This window comes from Lepisosteus platostomus, chromosome 7, assembly GCF_059453375.1.
Source record: "Lepisosteus platostomus isolate fLepPlt1 chromosome 7, fLepPlt1.hap1, whole genome shotgun sequence".
Taxonomy (NCBI): Eukaryota; Metazoa; Chordata; class Actinopteri; order Semionotiformes; family Lepisosteidae; genus Lepisosteus; species Lepisosteus platostomus.
The window spans coordinates 45,331,120-45,353,618 of NC_142617.1; the positions used below are offsets into that span (position 1 = coordinate 45,331,120).

The 22,499-nt window shown below is 38.0% G+C and overlaps 1 protein-coding gene across 1 annotated transcript; it reads left to right on the forward strand.

The window, feature by feature from the left end:
• The first annotated feature begins 1,622 nt into the window (after positions 1-1,622).
• Positions 1,623-20,020, forward strand: fah (fumarylacetoacetate hydrolase (fumarylacetoacetase)). Its single transcript, XM_088640704.1, has 14 exons — positions 1,623-1,824; positions 2,355-2,465; positions 2,964-3,085; positions 3,772-3,821; positions 6,708-6,798; positions 7,393-7,490; positions 9,525-9,577; positions 14,096-14,195; positions 16,086-16,216; positions 17,233-17,308; positions 17,800-17,846; positions 18,193-18,294; positions 18,708-18,825; positions 19,875-20,020. Exons 1-14 carry the CDS (start codon positions 1,657-1,659, stop codon positions 19,949-19,951), a joined length of 1,344 nt encoding a protein of 447 aa, XP_088496830.1. The 5' UTR covers positions 1,623-1,656; the 3' UTR covers positions 19,952-20,020.
• The last annotated feature ends 2,479 nt before the right edge of the window (positions 20,021-22,499 follow it).

The window sequence follows — 22,499 nt, forward strand, 5'->3', positions numbered from 1 at the left end:
TTACCAGACTGAAACACAATAGTAATTAATCACTAAGTACTCATTTATTAATTAGTGTCAATTATGCCACTATTCATGCTTCAGGAATAGCAGATTTATGATATATGCTTGATTTCTGCAATGCTGTTCTTACTGGTACTGTCCAGAAACTTGGTCTTACTCACCTTATGGAATTGTGAAACCTTGGGGACTGGAGTCACAGGTGAAGAAGAAAGCCTCTTCCAGAAGCAAGAAGTCTGCCACTTTGAGAAACTGAAAACCATTCATAGCAAGAAAGCATTTGGAAATTCTCTCCATGGTTTATTTTGAGTTTGGTAAGTAGAAGCAGAAACAAATCAGTGAATAAGGAGAGGAATTACTTCTTTTGAGCAACCGTTTAGTAAAGGCAGGTGGGGGGCACATTGCTGTGGATGGTTTACACGCTTGGAATTATAGTTACAATAATTGAAAAGGATTAGGACTTACAGTATTTGTCCTTTTATTTTCCAATAGAAAACAATAGGAATGTATATAATTTTAACAGTAAATGCATTTCAAATATATACGGTATTGCACCATAAGCATGGTTACAAACAGGAGGAGGTCATTTGGCCCTTTTAGTGCTTGATATTTTGTAGCAAATTGATTCAAGGAACTCATCCAGCTGTTTCTATAAGGAAGCCAGCACATCTGCTTCACAACATGGCTGGACAAGCGTGTTCCTTACTCCCACAACCCTTTGGCTAAAAATTCCCTCCTGGTGTCTTTTTTAAACATTAATAGTTCCTTACACTTTTATAGTGCTTTCATGAACACTGCATTCAAAAGGCTTTACAGATGATGGGGAATCCCTTCCACCACCAATTTGTAGCTCCCACCTGGTTGATGCGATGGCAGCCAAAACTCCACCAGTATGCTCATCAAGCATCAGCTATCGGTGTGGAGGAGAACATAAGATCACTTTATTGGCCATATACGGTTTCTTGTATTGGGAGTTTGTCTTTTTGCATACCCCAACTTGCTCGTCATGAGACTCGCAGACAGGGAGAGAAGCTTGGGGTTAGCCGTTAATATGGTGCCCCTGGAGCAGCTGGGGTTAAGGGCTTTACTCGGGGACCCAACAGAGTATTCCTCTGCCGGCCGTGGGATACGAAGTGGCAACTTTGCACCCAAGGCGCAGATCCTTAGTCACCGCACCGCCCCAACAGCAGTGGAGCCAGGTCATAGACGCATTTATACATTCATTGGCTAAATTGATATATCTGTTGAGCATGTATAGGCTGCCCTCATTGTTTCCCAGTGAAAGTTGCTTAAATGTACCACTATACATTAAATCCTATGTATAACTAAATAAAGCTGAACAGGCATTTAAGGTTTTATTACTCTGACGACGTTTCACATTAAGTCACTCCAGTCTTTCTCGAGTTCTTACTTATATATCGCAGCATAACACTTGTACACAGTTGGTAGCTCCTTTTTATTTTTAAAGTCGTCAAATTAGGACACGGAATACTCATCTTTTTTTGAGTACCCAATTTTAAACAGTTTCTTGCTGAGTCATTTAGGATCTGTTTCAAATTATTGACCAGTATGCACGATCGGGTAGAAAAGGGAGGATAAGACAGGCTGTGCCTGTGATTGGCTCTACATTCAGCCTGGGGAGGCGGCGCCGGCCGTATGGCTGCAGTTACAAACATCTGGAAGAAGTTACTGATCGTTCTTCTAACGTTGAGGACCTTACCGCTGCGACACCTAAACTACACAATGTCTTTTATAAAAGTGGACGAAAAATCTGACTTCTCATTTCACAATTTGCCATATGGCGTGTTTTCAACCCCGGACAACGTAAGTAGAACAGATAAAAACCGAAAGAATTTAGCAATCACCTGCATTTGGAAAGAGCTGTGTACAGTATATGCTGTAGGATACCAGTCTCAACGTGCTGTTTTATGTGAACCTGCTCAAAGTTTTAAACGCAAAGAATAAAAAAACGGTTTTGTAAAAGAAACCTTTTTTTCATGTTTTATATGTACATGAGACGATAAAGAAATTATTTATGTTTGCGTTTACGTTATGTTCACATTTCTCACACTTTTCAATACAAATGAACTTTGGAACTTGAGCTAATATTTTACTTGCCTCCAAAATCTTGCACGCTTTTAATTTGGGAATCTGGTGATTGTATAGCTCTGTTTGGAGTGCTGCATACGGTTACATTTAATCTCAGAAGTTGTTAATGCCTTGACTATGAAAGACTTTAAAGGTATTTCAGAAGATACAATTTCGCACATTCATTTCACTATAAAAAAATGGAAGAGTCGTAATTTACCAGAATACTGTTGATTTCAGGTATAATGGTTTTTATCCCCTTTCAGCCAAGGCATAGAATCGGCGTTGCTATAGGAGATCAGATATTGGACCTTGGCGTTATCAAAACTCTCTTTACCAGGCCGACGATATCAAGACATCAGAATGTCTTTGACCAGGTAGGTAATTTTTGTCTTCTCAAATAAACAGTTTATATATTTATTTAGTATATGCTATATAAGTGGGAACCAGCATTTCTGATTATTCCACATAAGCTTTGGCCAGATGAGTTCTTGTGTGTGTGGCTTGAATGACATTACCTACCTATTTAATTGTTAGAATTTTACATTAGTATTCCGAGTTAATCTAATAGATATCTTAGTCCAGTGTGAGGTGGCATAGCCTAGTGAGTAGGATGCCGGCCTCATAACTGACAACTTGTGGCTTCATTTTTCTGGTTCCCACACTGTTGTTGTACCTTGAGTGAGGTACTTGACCCAGCTGGTCCAGTCCAATTCTATTAGTAGGGATCAGCATTGCTTTAGGGTAGTCCCGCCATTGGACTGGCCCCCCATCCAGGCTCGGAGTCACACTCTAAGGATCCCTGCTCCTGGTATGGACTTTTAATCTAGTCTTGTGTTTCTGTACGTTTCACATTTGTGCATTGTGTGTCTTAGCCAACCCTTAATGCCTTCATGGCACTGGGCCACGAGGCCTGGAGAGAGGTGAGACAAGTGCTTCAGAAGCTGCTGTCTGCTGATGAGCCCACTCTTCGGGACGACGTGAGTCTCAGGAGCAGGTATGCTCTTCTGTGAATATTGTGATATTTAGGTGTTAAAGCCATTAAAGACATTTTATGTATTTCCTTTTAGAACGGGCACCTGTTTATTCTAAGGGTGTACATATCTCCTAAAGAAAATCCTTGGGTTCAAGGTACTGTGACAACACGGGGTTGGCAACCATGTTCTCATGCATCATGGCTACATGATTACCAGTTCTAGTCCACATCCTGCACCGAATGTGTAATAGTGAGTCTGAATGCCTAACTATGACAGAGCTGTGTGTGCTTGCTAACAGAATGAAAGCATTAATTCCTTCCAAAGGTGGTTGGTGCATTCTTTTGAATGTGCAAGAGAAGTACTTGTTTTTAGAAAATGCGTTAACATAACTTATGCTGTACGGTATAACTACATACACATTATATAATTTTGTAACAAACTTTTTTATTGGTTGCATAGGTTGAGAAGTAGTTCAGGATTATAGAATAAATACATCAGAAATTCTTCAGGGATTTTCAGGGATTGTGTTTTCCTGCTCAAAAGCACAAATCAGATATTCAAAGATATCACGTTTGGAGTCAGATTGTTTAATTCACCTTCTTGCAGCCATTAATTAATGCATCTGTTAAAAAGTCTGTATCCGCTATAGTACATCTTTATTTATTAATATTGTATTTATAAGTTGTGATATATTTCTGTCTTTTAGAGCATTTGTCCATCAGAGTTTAGCAGAGATGCATCTTCCATCTGAAATTGGTGAGTCCTCCTACAATTGAAAGATATATTTTTCTCCAGTCCTCCGTCTGAAAGACTTTGAATGCCCTCCACAGATACAAAGAAATCCACTGTGCGGGAGTGTTCTCACCGTTAGCACCAGAGGTTACCACAGAAATTGTGAAACTGACTATTTTAATCTTTTAGTGCATTAGCACTGAATTATTTGGGGTAGGGGGGTTGCACAACCTAACCTTGTTTACTTCAGGGAGTACAACGGTAATGTGTGCACTATGGATAAAAATTAAAAACTCTTTAGGAGTGCTTCATAGTGAAGGAGCTCTTTTCACATCAACAAGGCAATGGTTATACAGTAAAACACATCACTGTGCATTTGTAATTTTCTGTTTTGTACATATGTAAGTGATTAATCACATAACATTGCAGAGCATTAGGTTATACTTGAGTAACTTTTCAGCAACCCTTCTTTAGTGACAACCCCATGTGATTATGTTCCAGGTATAATTAAAGAGAATATGGTAGGTCTTGGTCTATTTCCCATGGTTCTGCTTTTTTATAACTGACATATTGCACTGTTGTCTCAATTGTGAATTTTGATTGCGTAAAGAATGGTATAAAGCAGAAGATTAGATCTATCCATGTAAAATGAAATGCGTAAGTATTGGAATAGTGAAGTGAAATGTGTCATTTTGTTATGTAATAATGAAATTTGTATTTTAGATCAAATGATTAATATTTGGAAAGAAGTATAGAATTTTGTTTCTGGGTATTATTTTGCATACATGTCTAGCACGTTTTTAATCTGTTGCGTTCAGTCCTTCCATTTCAGGTGAGCACAAGTATTGGGACAAATCGCTGACAGGTGTTTCTAATCGAGCAGGGGTACATGTTGAATTAATTTTTAAAACATAAAAGAGCTGTGGATGTATAGACTTGGTTCCAGCCTTTGAAGTTTACTTTTTTGCTCTGCCTCTTGAGTTAGAATGTATAAACCAAGATGAGGACTGGAGAGTTGTCCATGCTGGAATGCAGCAATTGTGAAGATGGGAGCGAAGAGCATTCCTATTACAACCATTGCAGAGAGACTGTCACAAACTCAACAGTATGGAACAACTTGAAAAATAAAAGAAACTACTGGAGGAGTAAGCAATTGGCAAAGACTAGACCATCCAAGGAAGACAACCGTAGTTGATGACAGAAAAATCTTTAGAGCTTTGAAGAAAAACCTTAAAATAACAGGCAGAGTGATTGCAGACAATCTCCAGAGTGTAAAATAAACACAACATTTCGGCTATAGAGAACGCACCTGAAGAAGGCTCCACAGTCGAAACTTTATGTTTCTTTTCCTTTCAGCGTGGAATGAACCTTTACCTGTTCTACGCATGTTGACGTAGCTCCCTTCTCAAACGTCTTCAGATTTGAATTAGCAAAAATTATAAAGATGAACCACAACAGTTCTGGAACAACGTTTTAGGGACAGATGAGATGATGTTGAACCTTTAGTAACGTGACAGAAAGGCAAAAGTATGGAGACAGAGAGGAAGTGCAAATGATCTTCAGCGCACTGCCTCATCTGTGAAACATGGTGGAGGTAGTGACATGGCTTGGGCTTGGCAACCTTTTAACTGGCCAAGTCAATCTCCTGATTTGAGTCACGTTGAGCTACATTTTATCTGTTGAAGAGGAAACTTAAAACAGAACACCGCACAAACAAACAGCATCTGAAAGTGGCTGCAGTTAAGTCTTGGCAAAGCAACTCAAAGAAACATATCAAGAGTCTGATGATGTGTATGGGTCACAGCATGTAAGGGTTATATAATTGAATACTGTCTTTACGGTAGTTAAATTTACTGTTAATATGTCTCAGAACTTATACTGACCTGAAATTATGGGATGTTTCTAACATGGTTTAACAAAATTGTCCAGAAATAAAATCTGACATACTATACATTTGCCTAATATTTACATATTTTACATTTATTTAACATCATTAAAATTTCAGCAGTATACATGTACAGCAAAAGAGACTTAATTCACTGCACCATCCCAATCCTTAATGCTTTTTAGTGTATCAATCACTAGGCTGTGCAAATTAGATTTTCTGCTAAGATTGTATTGAACTGGGATGTGTAGGAGGAGCTGTGCCCTTATATCCATCCAGTTTAATTCCCAGAATACAAGCTAAAAGTAGGCTGGGATAAAATGAAACTTAGAGGGACACCATAACCAAAAGTCATTCTTTTAAAGGGTCTTTCTACAGTACATGCCGGAAAACTACTGCCGTTCGCAGTATTAATTGATACAGTGTAGCACTAGGGGGCACTCTACACCATCAGCTCATGACCTGCAATCATATATTATTCATCCATTTTCAGAAAGACACTTATTTCTGGGTAAAGTTGTGGAGGAGCCTATGTCAGGAGGACTGGACACAAGGCGGGACTACACTCTAGCTTAGGCTCCAGTCCTTCACAGAACAAACACACTCGAGTGTACAGGGACAATTTACAGACACCAATTAACCCATCCAGCATGTCTTTGGAAAGAGGGAGGAAACTGGAGAAAACTCACAGAAATTCGGGGAGAATATACAAACTCCACACAGAACATGCTCCATTCTGGAATTGTTTGCTTACATCTTTCCCTGGGTCTAAGAACGAGATAAATAATATAAATTTGATTTTATCTTAAAAAATAATGTATCAGTGTTTAATGAGTTGTCCTGTAATATCATTTGCACTTTCAAAGGTTTTGTAACCCTGGTTTCTTGTCACCTTGTGATGATTTTGGAGCAGATGCATTACTGTACTGACACCAGGTAGTTGTATCCTCTGTGTCTTCCTGTTGAGACTGTTGCAAAATCTACAAAAAGTGTAAGACTCTTCTGTTTCTTACCTTAAATGTTAGGTGACTACACCGACTTTTACTCTTCTCGGGATCATGCCACCAATGTGGGAATCATGTTCAGAGGGAAAGAGAATGCTCTGATGCCCAACTGGTAAAAGCTCTGCAGTTTTATTACACTGTACTGAAGATACGGGACTTTTTTAGTACCATGAATATGCAAAGCAGTCATGATTCTCTTCCAGAAAAACTACAGAATAAATAATTAAATTGATTTCTGTTCTAATGATTATTTCTAAGATAGAAAAATGTTTTTTTTTTTTTATGGAGCACATTAGGTGCCAGTGAGGCTAGAGAGAAGTCAAGGGTTGTACTCATTCCCACAGGGCTGGGTAACTCGGCAACATCCAGGGTTTAAGGGACCGTGTCTGAGAATACAAAGTTCTGGTATTCTTCTCTGACATGGGAGGAACAGTTTTTAATTCTTTGTCAACAAATAGAATTAATGATTAAATTTGTGTTTTCAGTTTGATTTTGCAGTTTTCCATGTTGGTAATGTGCATGTGTTCTGTTGTCCATGGTTCACATCATGATTTGCCTCTCCTCTGCAATTTACGGTGTTTTGCCATGATTTGACTACGCTTCGCTACACTTCTGCCAGCTCTTACTGCAATATGCCATAGTAAGTTTTGTAAGGGCCTGTGCAAGTGAGTGGAGCTGACCTGAGGTGTGCTCTGATTGGCTGCAGGCTGATGCTGCCCGTGGGTTACCATGGAAGAGCCTCTTCAGTGGTGGTGTCGGGCACCCCTGTCAGGAGGCCCATGGGCCAGATGAGACCAGTACCAAGTAAGCAGTGACATCTGAACAAAAAGTAATATGTATAACAGTAATAAAAATAAGATACATTGCCTTGCACGTGTTCAGACCCTATTTTACATTTAATTGCTTAAGGGCTGCCTAACACTTTGAAGAAGGAATTAGTATTTGATATATAGTGTACTGTATACAACCTCCTCCTGACATTCAAACAAAAAACATAAAATTAAATGGATAATATGAAAGAAAAGTCGTAACTGCATAAGTATTCAAATATAAACATAATTTCTTTAACAAGCCACACTATTAGTTGAGTTTGCAATATCTGTTTGTGTGCAAAAATGTTGAATTTAATGATTTCAGAGTAAAAACACCTTTCTCTGTGAGGTTCCTTGTTCAGGTTGTAAGGTTTATGCAAAGACTCAAGTTTCAAGTTTATTGTCATTAAACTCATACACAGGTATATGGTATAATGAAATAATATTTAGCTAGCTCTCAGACAGTAAGTAGTACAAAATAAACAACAATACAATTGTGTAAGAAAAGAAAGACAGAGGCAACAGGCATTGTGCAAAACAACAACAGTTGTGCATAATCATACGTCAACAGAATGAAATAAAAGATACAAAATTATGGAGAGTGAACGTCTTGACATGTGAGGTGGAGGTAGATTTCACTGTGCATTTGAGTTTTGATAAAGAGACAAGGCACTGTAATGGTTCAGATTGTAGGCGAGAGAAGCTGGTTTAATAGTTTAATAGAAAAAGTGGAGTTTAATAGTTTCACAGTGCGGGGGTAAAAACTGTCTTTGAGTCCCATAGTTCGGGCAGAATGCTCCGGTACCATTTTCCAGATAGTAGGGGGTCAAACAGTCTGTAGTTGGGGTGTGTGGGGTCGTTCCTCAAGCACCGTCAGTCATAAATGTCCTGCATGGACGGGAGAGCAACTCCAGTGATGGACTTGAGAGTTTTCACCACCCGTTGTAGAGCTTTGCGGTCAGCAATACAGCAGTTGCCATACCACGCTGTGATGCAACCTGTCAGTGTGCTTTCTGTAGTGCATCTGTAAAAGTGAGGATCTGGGGACATATCTGAGCCTTCTTCAACCGTCTTAGGAACTACAGGAAGTTCCGCTTTCTTAATCAGACAAATGATATGGACGCCAAATAATTTTAAGTTACTAACCGTTTCCACTTCAGTCCTGTTGATGTGGATAGGGGCATGACCGTTTTACAGTTTTCTGAAATCAACAATCAGTTCCTTGATTTTGCTGACGTTGAGGGTGAGGTTGTTGTCTTCACACCACGTTGTAAGGAGATTGACCTCCCTGTAGGCTCTCTCATCGTCTGTGATCAGACCTACAACTGTGGTGTCATCGACAAACGTGATGATGGAGTTGGTGTTATGTGTGGCTTTACAGTCGTGGGTGTAGAGGGAGTAAAGCATTAAACTAAGCACACAACCCTGGGGGACCCCAGTGTTCAGAGTTAGTGTGCCAGAGGTGTGGTTTCCAAGCCTGACAGCCTGGGGTCCAGAATCCAGTTGCAGCACGTGGTGTCAAGACCCAGTGCACTGAGTTTCTTGACTAGTTTCTCTGAAATAATGGTGTTAAAAGCTGACCTGAAGTCAACCTTAAGGATTAAGCAGCTTTCAAAGCACATCAGGGGTAACGTTATTGACAAGCACAGATTAGGAGAATGATTCAAAAATGAATGGGAAACAATTGTACCAAGCCAGTGTGCAAAGGTGATAGAGACTTATCCAAAAAGACTGTAATTGCTGCCAAAGATGCTTCCACCAAATATTGAGTTAACAAATATGAATAATTATTTAATCAACGTACTTTTTAAATATTTTTTTCTTTTTAATTCTCTTTGACATTTACTGCAATTTATTTTACTTTTAGAAGTCTTGAGTTTGAGCTTTAAGCTTTAAATAAAAATGTGACACCATAGGAAGGGGATGAGTACAAGGCACCTTTTACTAGAATTTCTTTACAAAGTATCTACTTTTATACTAACCTGCCAATATTCTATTCTTTTCTCTTTTTTCCTTCAAACTGCAGCAAAACCACCTGTGTTTGGTCAGTGCAAACAGCTTGATATTGAATTAGAAATGGTAAGTTCCTGTTTCTAATAGCTCTAAAACTGACTTACTGATTCATTATTTACTTGCATCTTGCCTATTAGATAGTTTTCCACATTATGGTCCAGTTTCTTTGTATTGAATCAGTTGTCTATGATTCCCTGATTCATGGTTCTGACCTTTGAATATTATAGAATAGTATAATATATAACCTGTAATGTGGATTCCTCCTCATAGCATTTCTTTTTTTTGAAGAGCCTTCTATAAACATATGTCAAAATATGTCTCTGTGCATTCTGTTTTCAGGGGCAGACTTCCTTCTTTCTCAACACAGACAGAGGAGTAAAATAATTTGCTGGTAGCTTGATTTTCAAGTTCAAGTTCCAGTGATAAACAAGTATACAGTGGAACGAAATATCATTCCTCCCGGTCCAAAGTGCAATTATAGACAAGACACTGACAAAGGCATTGTAGACAGGATACACATAGTGCACATTACTGATAATAATACTAACAGACAAGACAGTGAACACCAAAACAGAAAAAACAGAACAGAGGCAATGTACACAGGATATACACATAGTGCAATTTGACTGTTACACAATAGTACAAAAAATACATCATACAATATACACTAACACTGGGGGAATTTAAACCCTGTTTCTATTTCTTAACTGGATTGTGTCCACAACATTGTTAGACTTTCACGTAATGCAGGCCGATAGTGATTGTGAGGAAGCTCAGATTAGCCATTAAATATGAGACAAACATTTATGTCCTTTGTTAATCAAAGGGCATATTTTAAAACCATTAAAAAATCTTGCTTATGGAGCTTTGCACCAATTGAATTGAAATGTGATGGATTTCATTAGCAACCAAACAATATTTTCATGTTTGTCTCTGAAAACTTTCTACAATTTCTAAGCCAGCAACAGGTCAAAACGTGTTTTTGGTAACATGGTCCATCAGCAAACTGCTCCTGCTCAAAAACTGTTTGGCCAAGTAACTGTATATTTATATACTGTAAATGTAATACAAACCGGATGAAAATGTGTGAAAATGAGGTTCCTGTGAAAGTAATGTGACTGTACATCCTGTTTTTAGCAGGACATTCTTATATTTAAGCCAAACCATAGCTGTCAAAACTGAAATATTGCAATTAAAATTGCAACTAATGCAATTGGCCAGTTAAAACTGGCAAATTGCAATTCACAATTAAACATAACTTGATTTTGACAAGTGGCTAAGGATCCAAATCAAAACATATATGATGTAGATGGGTTAGTAGAAGCTATGTTATGTAATGCTATTTAGAAATTACATTTATTTGGTCTCAAAATAAACACTGGATTTATTTTATATCCTGGAAAGATGAATACCACATGCTTACTGTGCTACACAGAGATATTGAAAACCTTGTCATCGGCACTGCAGATATTTTCAAACATATGAGCGTGCCTGCCCTTTCAATGAAGACCTTGGGAAACAATTCAAGATTTTAAAGAAAGATGCTTCAGGTGCTGACAAATCAAATAATATGTCAGACATATGGAGGGCACTGTTCATTAGCTCAAGGCAGTTGGAGTGATATTTGTCAGCATATTCTGATATGTTCTGATATGAAAAAACACAAGGATGCTGAACAAAATAAGTGTGCTACTCCAAGTGTTTCATATCTTCTGTACAAGGATACAAAGATTTATTTCAGGGCAGATGTACACCAATAATGTTTGGGGCACTTTACAGGGTAAAACAGAACAGCAAACAGAAACAAAGATAAAAATTATAAACATGGAATAAAGAGAAAAGGCACGTACTAATTAAAAGCCTGACTAAACACAGATGTTTTTAGTCTTCAGACACACTTCTCAGATTGGCAGGCAGTGAGTTGTGGTGCTAGGCGGCTTCCTGTACACTTTTCCTGTACAGAAAAAATCCAAGGCAATCATATTGGCAACCAAAGAACTACTGTGTGATTTAGAGGAGAGTGTGTTCATTGTGTTGGCTGGCTGGTGATTTAGTTTTTTTCACTTTTTCTTAATTAAGGTGGAAAGGGGTTTAGTCGATTAGTTATTACCTGGGCTCTCAGAGGTTAGTGTCCAAAATTAAGACATTGGAAAAACTGAAGACCTTTCTGCCTGACCACCTTTACATTTTCTTTGCAATATATTCTTTGCATTCTATAAAAGTAACACTTGTTGTTTAAAACAAGTTTTACCAATTATTTAGCATGTTTGGAATTATCAATTGGCTTCTGCCTAGGGTGTATTCTAACTTGCACCTGTTGCTTGCCTTGACAGGTTCCTGCTCCCCCATGACTCTGAATTCAATTAAAGGGGAACTGCTGTTCCAATTTCTCAGATAGGTTATTAAATCTTGAGAACAAAATAAATTCATTGACGGTATAGAAAAAAATGAATAAATTTTAAATTAGAGACAAATTCGTGAACTTTTTGAAAGTACTGTAAGTCGCCATGTTGTCGCATGTTGTGGTGAGAGCAAGAGTTCACGAGAATTGTGACATGTTGTAGCCCTTTCTGCTTGCTAATCACCGTACTGATTAACATAAGGCGATGTACGAGCGAATTAAGTACAGTTTGTGCCGCACATATTTCACTGCAGAAAGTTTCGAACATGATCTTCATGCAGATTCAACAAGTTACATTTATCAGCAAAACCGTCTTGAAGTCAAGAGCAATATTTCAGAATAAAAGTGATGTATTCACAAGCCCTCGTGTGTACAGTGTAATAGGGCTGCTTCACCTCACTGGAAGTTGTTATTCTGAATTACAGAATATGGTGCTGCACATTACAGATTGCTGTGTACATTTTACTTTCAATGTAGTTTAAAATGCACTTATAAATGCTGATTCTTTCTAACCCTAAAATATAAGCATTGATGTTCCCCATTAATGGTTAGAAAGTGGATTGATGGAATTATTCCACACTATTAATATGTGATGCACTGTCATTCCTGCTTCTACAAAGATAGCTATAAGGACCAAAACCCAATCGGTAACGTTCCACTGACTGAATTGAAACAGACTTGGTAGGCATCATGAACAGCTAGACCTGACTCATTTAAGTGACCAAAATGTATTATTTTTAAGATTTCTCCCATGTTACACAGAACCCCAGACCCAACAGCCCTAATCCTCCTCAATATTATGCCTCTCTAAGGGGGTCCAGTGAACCCCAACATACAAACAGTTACAATGGAGCCCCCACACACCCAGACTTTGTCTCAGCAACAGCACTCCAGGCCTCCAAGAGCATGGAGTCTACCAGCTGAGAGTTCTATTGAATTAACATTGTCAACATTGTCGTTCTCAACATTGTCCTAGGACATGGGACCATATAACAACCACTCCTAAGGGTTCATAGGAAACTGCCAATTCTCGTTATCCCAATGAGGTCAAGCAAAATGCACAGTGGTGTCACCCCTAGGTGGCACCATAGGCACATATTGCAGAATGCAGACACAAGTAGAAAAAGAAAGAGGAGTCGGGAAGCTAGCATTGCATTTTCTAGACCTTGAATCAGCAAAGATCATCTTCATTAAAAAAATCTTTTAGAATGTGAATTCCTTTATCTCTCCAATGTGCAAAAGAGAAAGAGGATTCCCCTGTAAAACGCTTGTATTTGGGGAATGGGTATGTCGTGTCTTCTGGGATTTTGTAAGTCTTTCTGTTGAACACCAAGTCTTAATTAACTGTGCAATTATGGAGCCATAATACTACATTAGCTAATAGGTACCACAGATCTCTATATTAGATCTCGGAATGTATACAGTATGTTATGTGTTATAAATGCCAAGGCCAGACTTCATCAAGTGGATTCTAAGATATAGGAATGTCAGGGTTATACTAAAGATTGCAAAACAAATCAAGAAAGAAAGTAGAAATCAAGAAAGAAAGTAGAAATTTGACAATGCCAACCTTTCTTAGACGGGGTAGGCAATCTAGCCTACATTGCTGGTGTTTTGCAGTGTAGAGTGGCATGGTTACTATTCTTTCCATATGCATTTTGTATTTATAAGATGGAATTTATCATATAATTCTAGGCAGGAGGAAGTCCAGTTCTAGAATTAAAAAATTAAAGCAAAGAAGAACATGCATTTTATTATGAAGACATGAGCCTTAAGAGAAATGGAGAAAAAAGATTATTTGTTAAAGTCTGTATTAACATTTTTAAAAAGTTTTAATTAAAATATGTCATTTTTATATTGTGGTATAGGTTTCATATAACTAACATTCTCTTCTGAATATTAAAACTGCTTCTGTCTTCGTATCCAAATGATCTGATTGAATTTAAGCTAGGCAGGTTTCATCACCATTCAGATTTCAGCATTATACAGTTCATGGCAGCAACACTGTCTACAGTATGTCAACACCAGGGCATACCCTGCACAGCAAACTGTGTCTTTTAACACAAACTGATACTGTACCATACAGATTTGGCCATTTCACTGCAGTCTTAGTAGGATGGAAGTAGCCTTCAAATGTGCTTTCAGTTCTTCTCTAGTTAATTCTCAACTCCGTTTTCTTTTAGGCCTTTTTCGTAGGCCCAGGTAACAAGCTAGGAGAGCCAATCCCCATTGACAAAGCCCATGAACACATATTTGGGATGGTCCTTATGAACGACTGGAGTGGTAAGGCATTCTGCAACCTGAAAGCAGCATGTTTTATAAAAATTAAGTATATTTGAAACACAGAAGGAGGAAATTTAAATATAACATCAGTGCAGATAGCCAGTAATGAGCATGTGGAATGTAATGTAAGTGTTATTTCTAAGTTCCCTGCTTGCCAGACTGTTATACCCTTGATATGTGCTATCGTATATCAGACAGACTATATTTCCAATGTCTTTTCACTTTATAAACCCTTTGGTCATATTTTCCTTTTTGAAAGTATTACTTATATGTGTTATAGTGTATATTTCACAACAAAAATGTCATAAATAAATACAACCCAGTATCAAATTGTTCTGTTTTTATGTATATATTTATTTTATTTTTATATTCTGGCTTAATGCAAACATTCAATTACTGGAGACGGGGTTCATTTATTTTGTAAGAACCTCTGTCATTTATATGAGTTACTATTTTATTTTGAGTATTATTTTTTTTCTCTAGGTTTTATCAGCACTAAATTTTTTTTTATGTGTTTTTTCTCCAGTTCAGCAGAGGCTGAGTACAGCAGCACTTTATCTTGTTTGGCTAAGGCTCTATTATTATGTTAATTTCTGCACAAGGCTGTTTATCTCATTTTTCATCCCACCTATCATGCATCCCTGTTAGATACAACAACCACTATTTCCAAATAACAATATGGATGTTTAAATGTTCTCAAATAGCCTTCATTTTGGAAGCTTGACATCTTTTATGTTCAAGAAAAGATCATTCTAGACCCATACAATCACCTTAAATGTAAAAATAACAACTAACTACTTCAAGATGGCTTTACTAGCCAGAATCCTGAGAGGGTAGTCGGAGCCAGAGGTATTTTTGTATGAGTTTAATCTCTGAACAGGAAATTGTTGTAAATAGAGGGAGACATTGTGGCCTTTTTCTTATTGGGTTTTATTACAGAACACCACTGTTTCTTTCAGCAGCATGGTGGAGCAGTGATTATCATTGCTGCCTCCCAGCTGCTGCCCTGGGTTCAATTCCTGGGGTGCTGTCTGCGAGGAGTTTATATGTTCTCCTTGTGTTAGCGTGGTTTTCGTCGAGGTGTCTGGTTTCCAGAGACATACTGGTAGGTTAATTGGCTTCTGGGAAAATTGGCCCTGGTGTGAGTGTGAGTGTATTTCTGTGTCTGCGTCTGCGTCTGCACTGCGATGGATCTGTCCTGTCTTGCACTACAGGATAGGCTCTGGCTCCCCCTTGATCCCGTATTGGATAAAGCAGTTAGAAAATGGAGGCTCCTTTTAATGTTATTTTTATTCAGATTTGCAATTGCATTTTCTTTAGAAATTTCCTCTCCTATGAAAAGAATGGACATCTTCTTTTAATATACACCTGTCAGTTCAGGCAGGAACAGCCAGCTGTCAGTACACATTGCATTACAATCCTGTACAAACTGGATGCCTGGTGGGAACCCTTTCTGTTCTTTTTTTCAGTTTGAAAAAACAATTTCATTTTACTCAGTTGGAAAGAAAATATCATACTGTTGGAACGATCACTGTCCCATTTCAGTAAAACACTTCATGGAGAAATACGGTTGTCTGTGTTTCAAGACAAAGATAAAACCAACTTGTTCATCAGAAATGGGACTTGGATAAAAAAAAAAATTCATCTCTCTTGCTTGGTGTGCTTGTGTTTTTAAATATAAATAGGAATTAAACAGTTGCTTCAGGGAAATATTGTCATCTTCCAATTTCGTTAGTCATTGTGTAGGATTCAGATGATGGTCTGAATGCTCTGGTCATGAAAATATTTCATGCCATGAAATATTTTTACAGGTCAAGCACTATTGTTTCACTAATGAAACTTCAGCAAAAAGTTGTAGTAGCATGCAGTGTGGAATGTGCTGTGTTTCAGCTCGGGATATCCAGGCATGGGAATATGTCCCCCTTGGACCTTTCCTGGGAAAAAGCTTTGGAACATCCATCTCGCCCTGGGTTGTCCCAATGGATGCTCTGCTGCCCTTCATTCTGCCGAATCCAGTTCAGGTGAAATAGGACTAGTGTTACATTTCAATGAAAACCTTAACAAAAACAGCTAGTAAACATATTTATTCAGGACACCTGTACTGCACATTTGACACTTTTCACTATGGAATTAATCTTTACTAGTTCCTTTGTAGCCTGCATGCTGGTTAAGCTTGTACAGTATATACACATGCAGATTTCTGCCATATCATGCATGTATTTCATGACCTTAAGTCACAAAATAAAGTACCTTCTATGCAGATCTGTTGCACAGAATGGTTTTGATATTTAACTGACTTAGGTCTGAATTTGAACCATCAGCCAATCTGTCAATTACAGGTTAGAAATTAATACCTGATAGTGGGTTTCTGTTTATCAGAGGGTTTCCCATCTTCTTGACTTCCAGAGGGTTTGGGATTTGCAATTGGCAGATGTGTTAAAGTATGGATTTAATCTGGACACAGTAATGCAAACACACTAAGGGGCACAGGGTGAAGAGTATCCAGTTCTGCAGTGTGGTGAAAAAGTACACCTCCTTAAGATTTTATGGCTTAATATCTTTAAGACATATTTGACCTTCACCTAGCCCTCAACAAATCCTAATAGTTGATAAAACTAGCCTCATTCGACAAGTAAACATATTCTGTTTTGTCATATTTTAAAAAAATCGTCCAGCTTGCAAACAAGGATAAAATATATGATATCAGAAGCAGTATTCGTACATTCTTATGACTTTTTACAGAACTAAAAAGTAATTGAAAATATCCGTTGCTTGTGATGGAATTAATGGAATTAAACAGAAAGTCCACTGGTCACAGGATAAACCCAAAGAATCTTATCAAAACTGCATGTTTACTTTTTATGAAGCTTCTGCGGTTGCTTTCAGAAATTAACTGTGACAGTAATATCCTGTTATGATGACGTGATGTTTCTCATGAGAGTCATGCTGTCTTTAAAACCCAGAGTGCTGGTGGTTTCTGTGGATGTCTGCACTGATATCTCCAGCTGTCCTTCAGCTGTTGTGTTTTCTGTTTCAGGACCCAAAGCCACTGCCCTATCTGTGCCATGAGGATCCCTACACCTTTGACATTCATCTCTTTGTCTCTGTGAAAGGTACTAGAAATCTAGACTTGCTAATCAAGTGCAGATAAGAACCGTTTGGGCCAACTGAAACCAAACCTATCAAATATATACAATACAGGGCAATTAAAGTGTTATAAGTTTGGGTCATTATATTTTAGTTTCCCACACCCAATGTGCAATATTCTGCAAACATGCATCAAGGACCTTGACATTATATATTACGGACTAAGGAAGCTAAGGGGACATTAATAGTTTTCAAACAACGATAACAAATATTTAAATCACAGCAGAAACATCTGTGTCATAGCAGGTGTTGTGTTTAAAGCTCTCAATTTGTTGTGCTTACATTGTAATAGAATGTTATTGTGCAAAGTGTGCTTCCAGTGTCTTTCTGTTTAGTATAAAAGGGATAACAGACAGGTTTGGTAACAATAATTTTAGAAAAGAGAGATACTTTATTTTACTTTATTAAAAATCACCCTAAAAGTCACTAAAAGATAAATATGTAATTTACTCACTAGGAGAAGCAATGGAAGAAGCTGCTCCAATAATCAAGTCCAATTTTAAGGTGAGAATTATATGAAATAATGTACAAAACCTATTTCATTTGTGCTGTACATATACTAAATCTTGAAGAGATAAAACAGAAAAACAAAGCATCATTTGGATTCATGTCAATATTCACAGGAGTAAGACAGTGTTACAGTGGGACCTTATTCTAAATCATGGGACGCATTGATCTGATTTCTCCACCTAAAGGTTGTGCTTATCTAGAAGATCTGGTATCCACTTCAAGGGCAAGTGCAGAGAAGCAAAACACATCTCTAAAAGAAGATTGCAGAGATTAAGGAGTTCATTTTAAAGTGACATTGACTGATGAGACTCTCCTGTTGGCGTCTCTTGTCTCTCTTCAGTACATGTACTGGACAATGATACAACAACTCTGCCACCACACTGTGAATGGCTGCAACCTGCGGCCAGGTGATCTGCTGGCGTCGGGGACTATCAGTGGGCCAGTGAGTATCTGAAGACGTTGCACTTATTCAACAGCATGGTAAAGCTCCTCCTTCTCCATCTTTTTCTGCTAGTGTTTGTGATTTTATATGTAAGCTTACAGTGTGTAATTGTTTGTCCCACTTCTTATATTTTCTTTATGCTTTGGGTTCTGCAAGACGTTTGATATAGGAGGAACATGACGATCAGTAATCTCATCCCATTCATTGTGTGCCATTGAAGTCCTGAGATGTCCCTCTTTTAAAGCTCATAGAGATTAGTAGCCAAGCCCTACCGCGATAATAAATTATTTTCAAGAGGGTTTAAGAGGTTTCTGAGTTGGATGTCATGAAAGTGTGATTGGTGAAGGTGATGAAGCAGTTAAATTTTTAGTGTGCTCAATATATCACTAAACATGTTGTTGTTTCTTTACCAGGAGCCTGAAAGTTTTGGCTCAATGTTAGAGTTGTCATGGAAGGGAACGAAAGAGATTAGTCTTGGGAATGGGGAGACTCGTACGTTTCTGCAAGATGGAGATGAAGTTTTCCTCACAGGTTTGTCTCATCAGCAAGTGGTCCCTCTTTACCCTGCTACCTTGCCAGACACAGCATCCATGTGAACAGTCTTTCAGAATGAACAGGCTTTTCAACTCAGTTCACTTCCAGGCCTACTGTATATTAAGTTCAAGAAGGTAGCTGCTTTAGCGTTCATAGCCTGCAAAGAAACAAGTAAAGGTGTATTCCATGCTGAAAGGAAGCATGTAGAGCCTTAACACCTGAAGAAGAAAAGTTGTGTCTCTTTTCTATTCTTTTCAGCATGGAATAAACCTTTACTTGTTCCTACTGTATGTTATTCTACCATTAAAAATACTGGAAAATTGCCTAACCCAATTTGTAAAATGAGGTCACATTTTTTTTTTGCTATGTGGATCTATTAAAGTAGATCCCTGGGCCTGTTGTAGTTGTGCAAAGCCTCTTTTTAAGAGAAGCCATGATCTAGCAGTTCAAAGCATCTGCGCAAGCAAGTAGCAGAATGTTTGTGCATTTTAAAGAAATACCAACCCATTGTCCATCTGTTACAATCAAAAGCGATATGTGGGTCTGACGTGGGCTGTCAGAGACATGTGGTGTCTGTAGTGCTCACTGAGCTAGCAAAGCACCACACAGATACATCAGTGTACCAAATTCAGGATCCTTTGTAGGGGAAGCCGCATAATGACAGCTGATATCACTTCAATTAGTAGAAGGAATAGCTCCTAAAACAAATCTGAATTTCTTTGTTATACTAATCAGATGAGATCATTAAAAAAAAAACATTTAAGTGTTTATTTTTTGTCTTCACTATTTAAATATTCACTTTATTTTAGCAATAATGTTTTCCAGTGTCATAAAACCTATGTATTCCTTCCAATAATGTCCCATTTTGTCAGATTACAAATGATGTAAATGCATTTACATTTAAAATGTGTACAAACTTTTGGAATTCAACAAAATGGGACATCGTTGAAAGGGGTGAATAGTAGTATTGTCTTTTATCTTTACAGATATTATGGGGCATGTTTTAAACATTTTACATTTTAACATTGCACTTTTCTCTGTTACAGGCTACTGCCAGGGTGAAGGATACAGGGTGGGATTTGGAGTCTGCAAGGGAAAGGTTCTTCCACCCCGGCAGATGTGAAATGAAACTGAGAATAGTGGAGAAAATGTGCTCACTTAGTGCCTTACAAATAAAAGTACAGAAATGCTGTTTTTGTTCTTTCTCTTTGTTGTTAATTTTCTTCCTGTTATTTTATGCTTCCAGAAATGTTTTATGCTTCTCTGAATTGTTGTCAGTGATTAAAATAGTAAGACTGGTTAATACTATTTAAATTGACAGCGCCTTGCAGAAGTATTCACCCTATTCAAATTATGTTTGATTTTGTAGAATTACAAATTATGTCTTCACAAAATTAAATACTTTTAATCAGAACCTGATTGCTCATACACATTAATGGTTGAAAGTAGCTTAATAGGAAAACCTGCAATGAAAAATCAAAAACTAAAAATATGTTTAATAACCTCACTTTTGCTATAGTAAATCTAAATTAGTTTAGGTGAACAAAAGTCACACAATTGGTTGAATGGCCTGGGTCTGCAGATGCAATATTAGTTGTTCACATGATTTCAGAAGAAATACATCTGTCTCTGTAAGGCCCCTCAGTCAAGTTAGTGAACTTCAAGCAAAGACTCAACCGTGAAGACCAAGGAGCTTTCAAAACAACTTAGGGACAAGGTTGTATTAAGGTACAGATCAGGAGAGGGGAAACAGCCCTACTCTTTTCGAGAAACGCCCTGGGATTTTTAATGACCACAGAGAGTCAGGACCATGTTCATCAAAGGACAGCACCTTTTCACAGTATAGTGTCCCCGTCACTATACTTGGTTAGTAGGACCTGCATAGACTACAGGGTGAACGCCTCCTACTGGCCCTCCTAACTCCTCTTCCAGCAGCAACCTTAGTTTTTCCCAAGAGGTCTCACATCCAGGTACTGACCAGGCTCATACCTGCTGAGCTTCAGTGGGTTGCCAGTTGTGAGTTGTAGGGTGATATGCCTGCTAGACCCAGTTTGGTCCACCTGAAATGAGCAGCCAAGCAGCAAATTGGTGAGGGATGCCACAGGCAAGGCAAAGTTGGAACTTCTGGGTCTAAATGCATAGTGCTCTGTCTAGTGGAAGCCCAACATAGTGCATCACCCAAATAACACCATCCATTCTGTCTAGCATCTTTGCAGCAGCATTATGTTATTGGGCTTGTGATCTGGGGGGCTTGTGAAGCTTAAGGCTGAGGGGAAAGTACCGTACAAACAAAGGAAAACCTGCTTCAGTCTGCTGAAGATAAAAAAATTGGGATGAAAACTTATTTTATAATAGCTCGATAATCCAAAAACCAAGCCACAACTAGACTGGATTAGTTTCAGAATAAGAAAGTGAAAGTTCTTGAGCGACCTAGTAAATCCAATTGAAAATCTGTGGACAGACTTAAAATTGTTGTCCAGTCAACTTGACAGAGTTTGGGAGTTTGCAATAAGAATGGTTGCAGATTTAACCTAAAAGATGCACAGCTGTAATTGCTGCTAAAAGAAATTCATTTTTGCTTATTTCTTTATAGTGTAACGAACGACCGACATACAGGTTGTACGAGCCAGTTGCAGCGTGGTGATGGCACTGCCCTCTACTCCCCTGCGCAAAACATCACTGGAAGGGAGTGAATCCTGCAAGGTGCTCTGTGTTGATTTCATTCTTCACTGGCTGTTGTTTTTTTCTGCTTCTCGGTTAATGATTGTTCTTTCACAGCTGGCGGAGGCCACACACCATAAAGTCACTTGAAGGTGACAGGCTACAGCACTATGCAATTATGGGACAACAATTCAAGTCATTTGAGGGAGAAAGATTTAAAAAAGACATTTCCATCTAAAACACATTGTATTTCACATTCTTAATGTATTATATTGAGTTAGGTTTAGGGTTAGAGCTTGTCAAGGTCTATCAGTCTGGGAGCATTGGGAACTTTAAATTGAAAGTGTAGCTTTTGGATGATACTGGAAATTTTTTTGTAAAATGATTTTTTAAAATTAAATCATTGTTGATGTTGCTGATATATTTAGTTACACTACATTAATTTCTTAGTCTGCTCTCTGGTTTCCTGAATAATGCTTTAGTGGGATTTCAGTAAAAGCTAATGTCCTTTTTCCTGCAGTTGTATATACTATACAGAATGCAATATTAAACTTGCTAGAACCTCCCGTGTGGCAGTATGTTGAAACAGGAATAATCAATTCTGTATGGTGGATCATTAGAATGTGAAATAACAATACAAGTCTCTGCTCAGTGGTGCAAAAATGTTGATGCGTTAGCAGTTCTAAAATACCAGTTAATTAGGAATAATTGATCACAATTAATTTCAATAGCAGATAGAATGAAAATTAAAGAACAGCTCCCCGCTCCTCATGTTCATTAAAATCTCATTAAAGTGATGCAAAAAATAATAATTCAGACTCCAAACAAATACAGAGGAGGTTAAAGGAAGAGATTTACTGTATACTGTATGTGCAAAGAATGTGGTGTAAAAGGTGATTATTCCTGTAACATCCCAAGCACCTGTAAGTGTGGTACGTTCCAGCCAGAAGGGAGTTTAAGGGTTTAATGGCATTCAGAAAAGCATTTAGAAGCTTTGATCATGTCTTGTG

What these genes read in the sequence shown, in the direction of transcription:
- fah (XM_088640704.1), top strand. Translation starts at nt 1,657, where the DNA reads ATGGCTGCAGTTACAAACATCTGGAAGAAGTTACTGATCGTTCTTCTA. An exon ending in TTGATATTGAATTAGAAATG is followed by an intron (nt 9,578 to 14,095) that starts GTAAGTTCCTGT and finishes GTTTTCTTTTAG; the next exon opens with GCCTTTTTCGTAGGCCCAGG. An exon ending in TCTCTTTGTCTCTGTGAAAG is followed by an intron (nt 17,309 to 17,799) that starts GTACTAGAAATC and finishes TTTACTCACTAG; the next exon opens with GAGAAGCAATGGAAGAAGCT.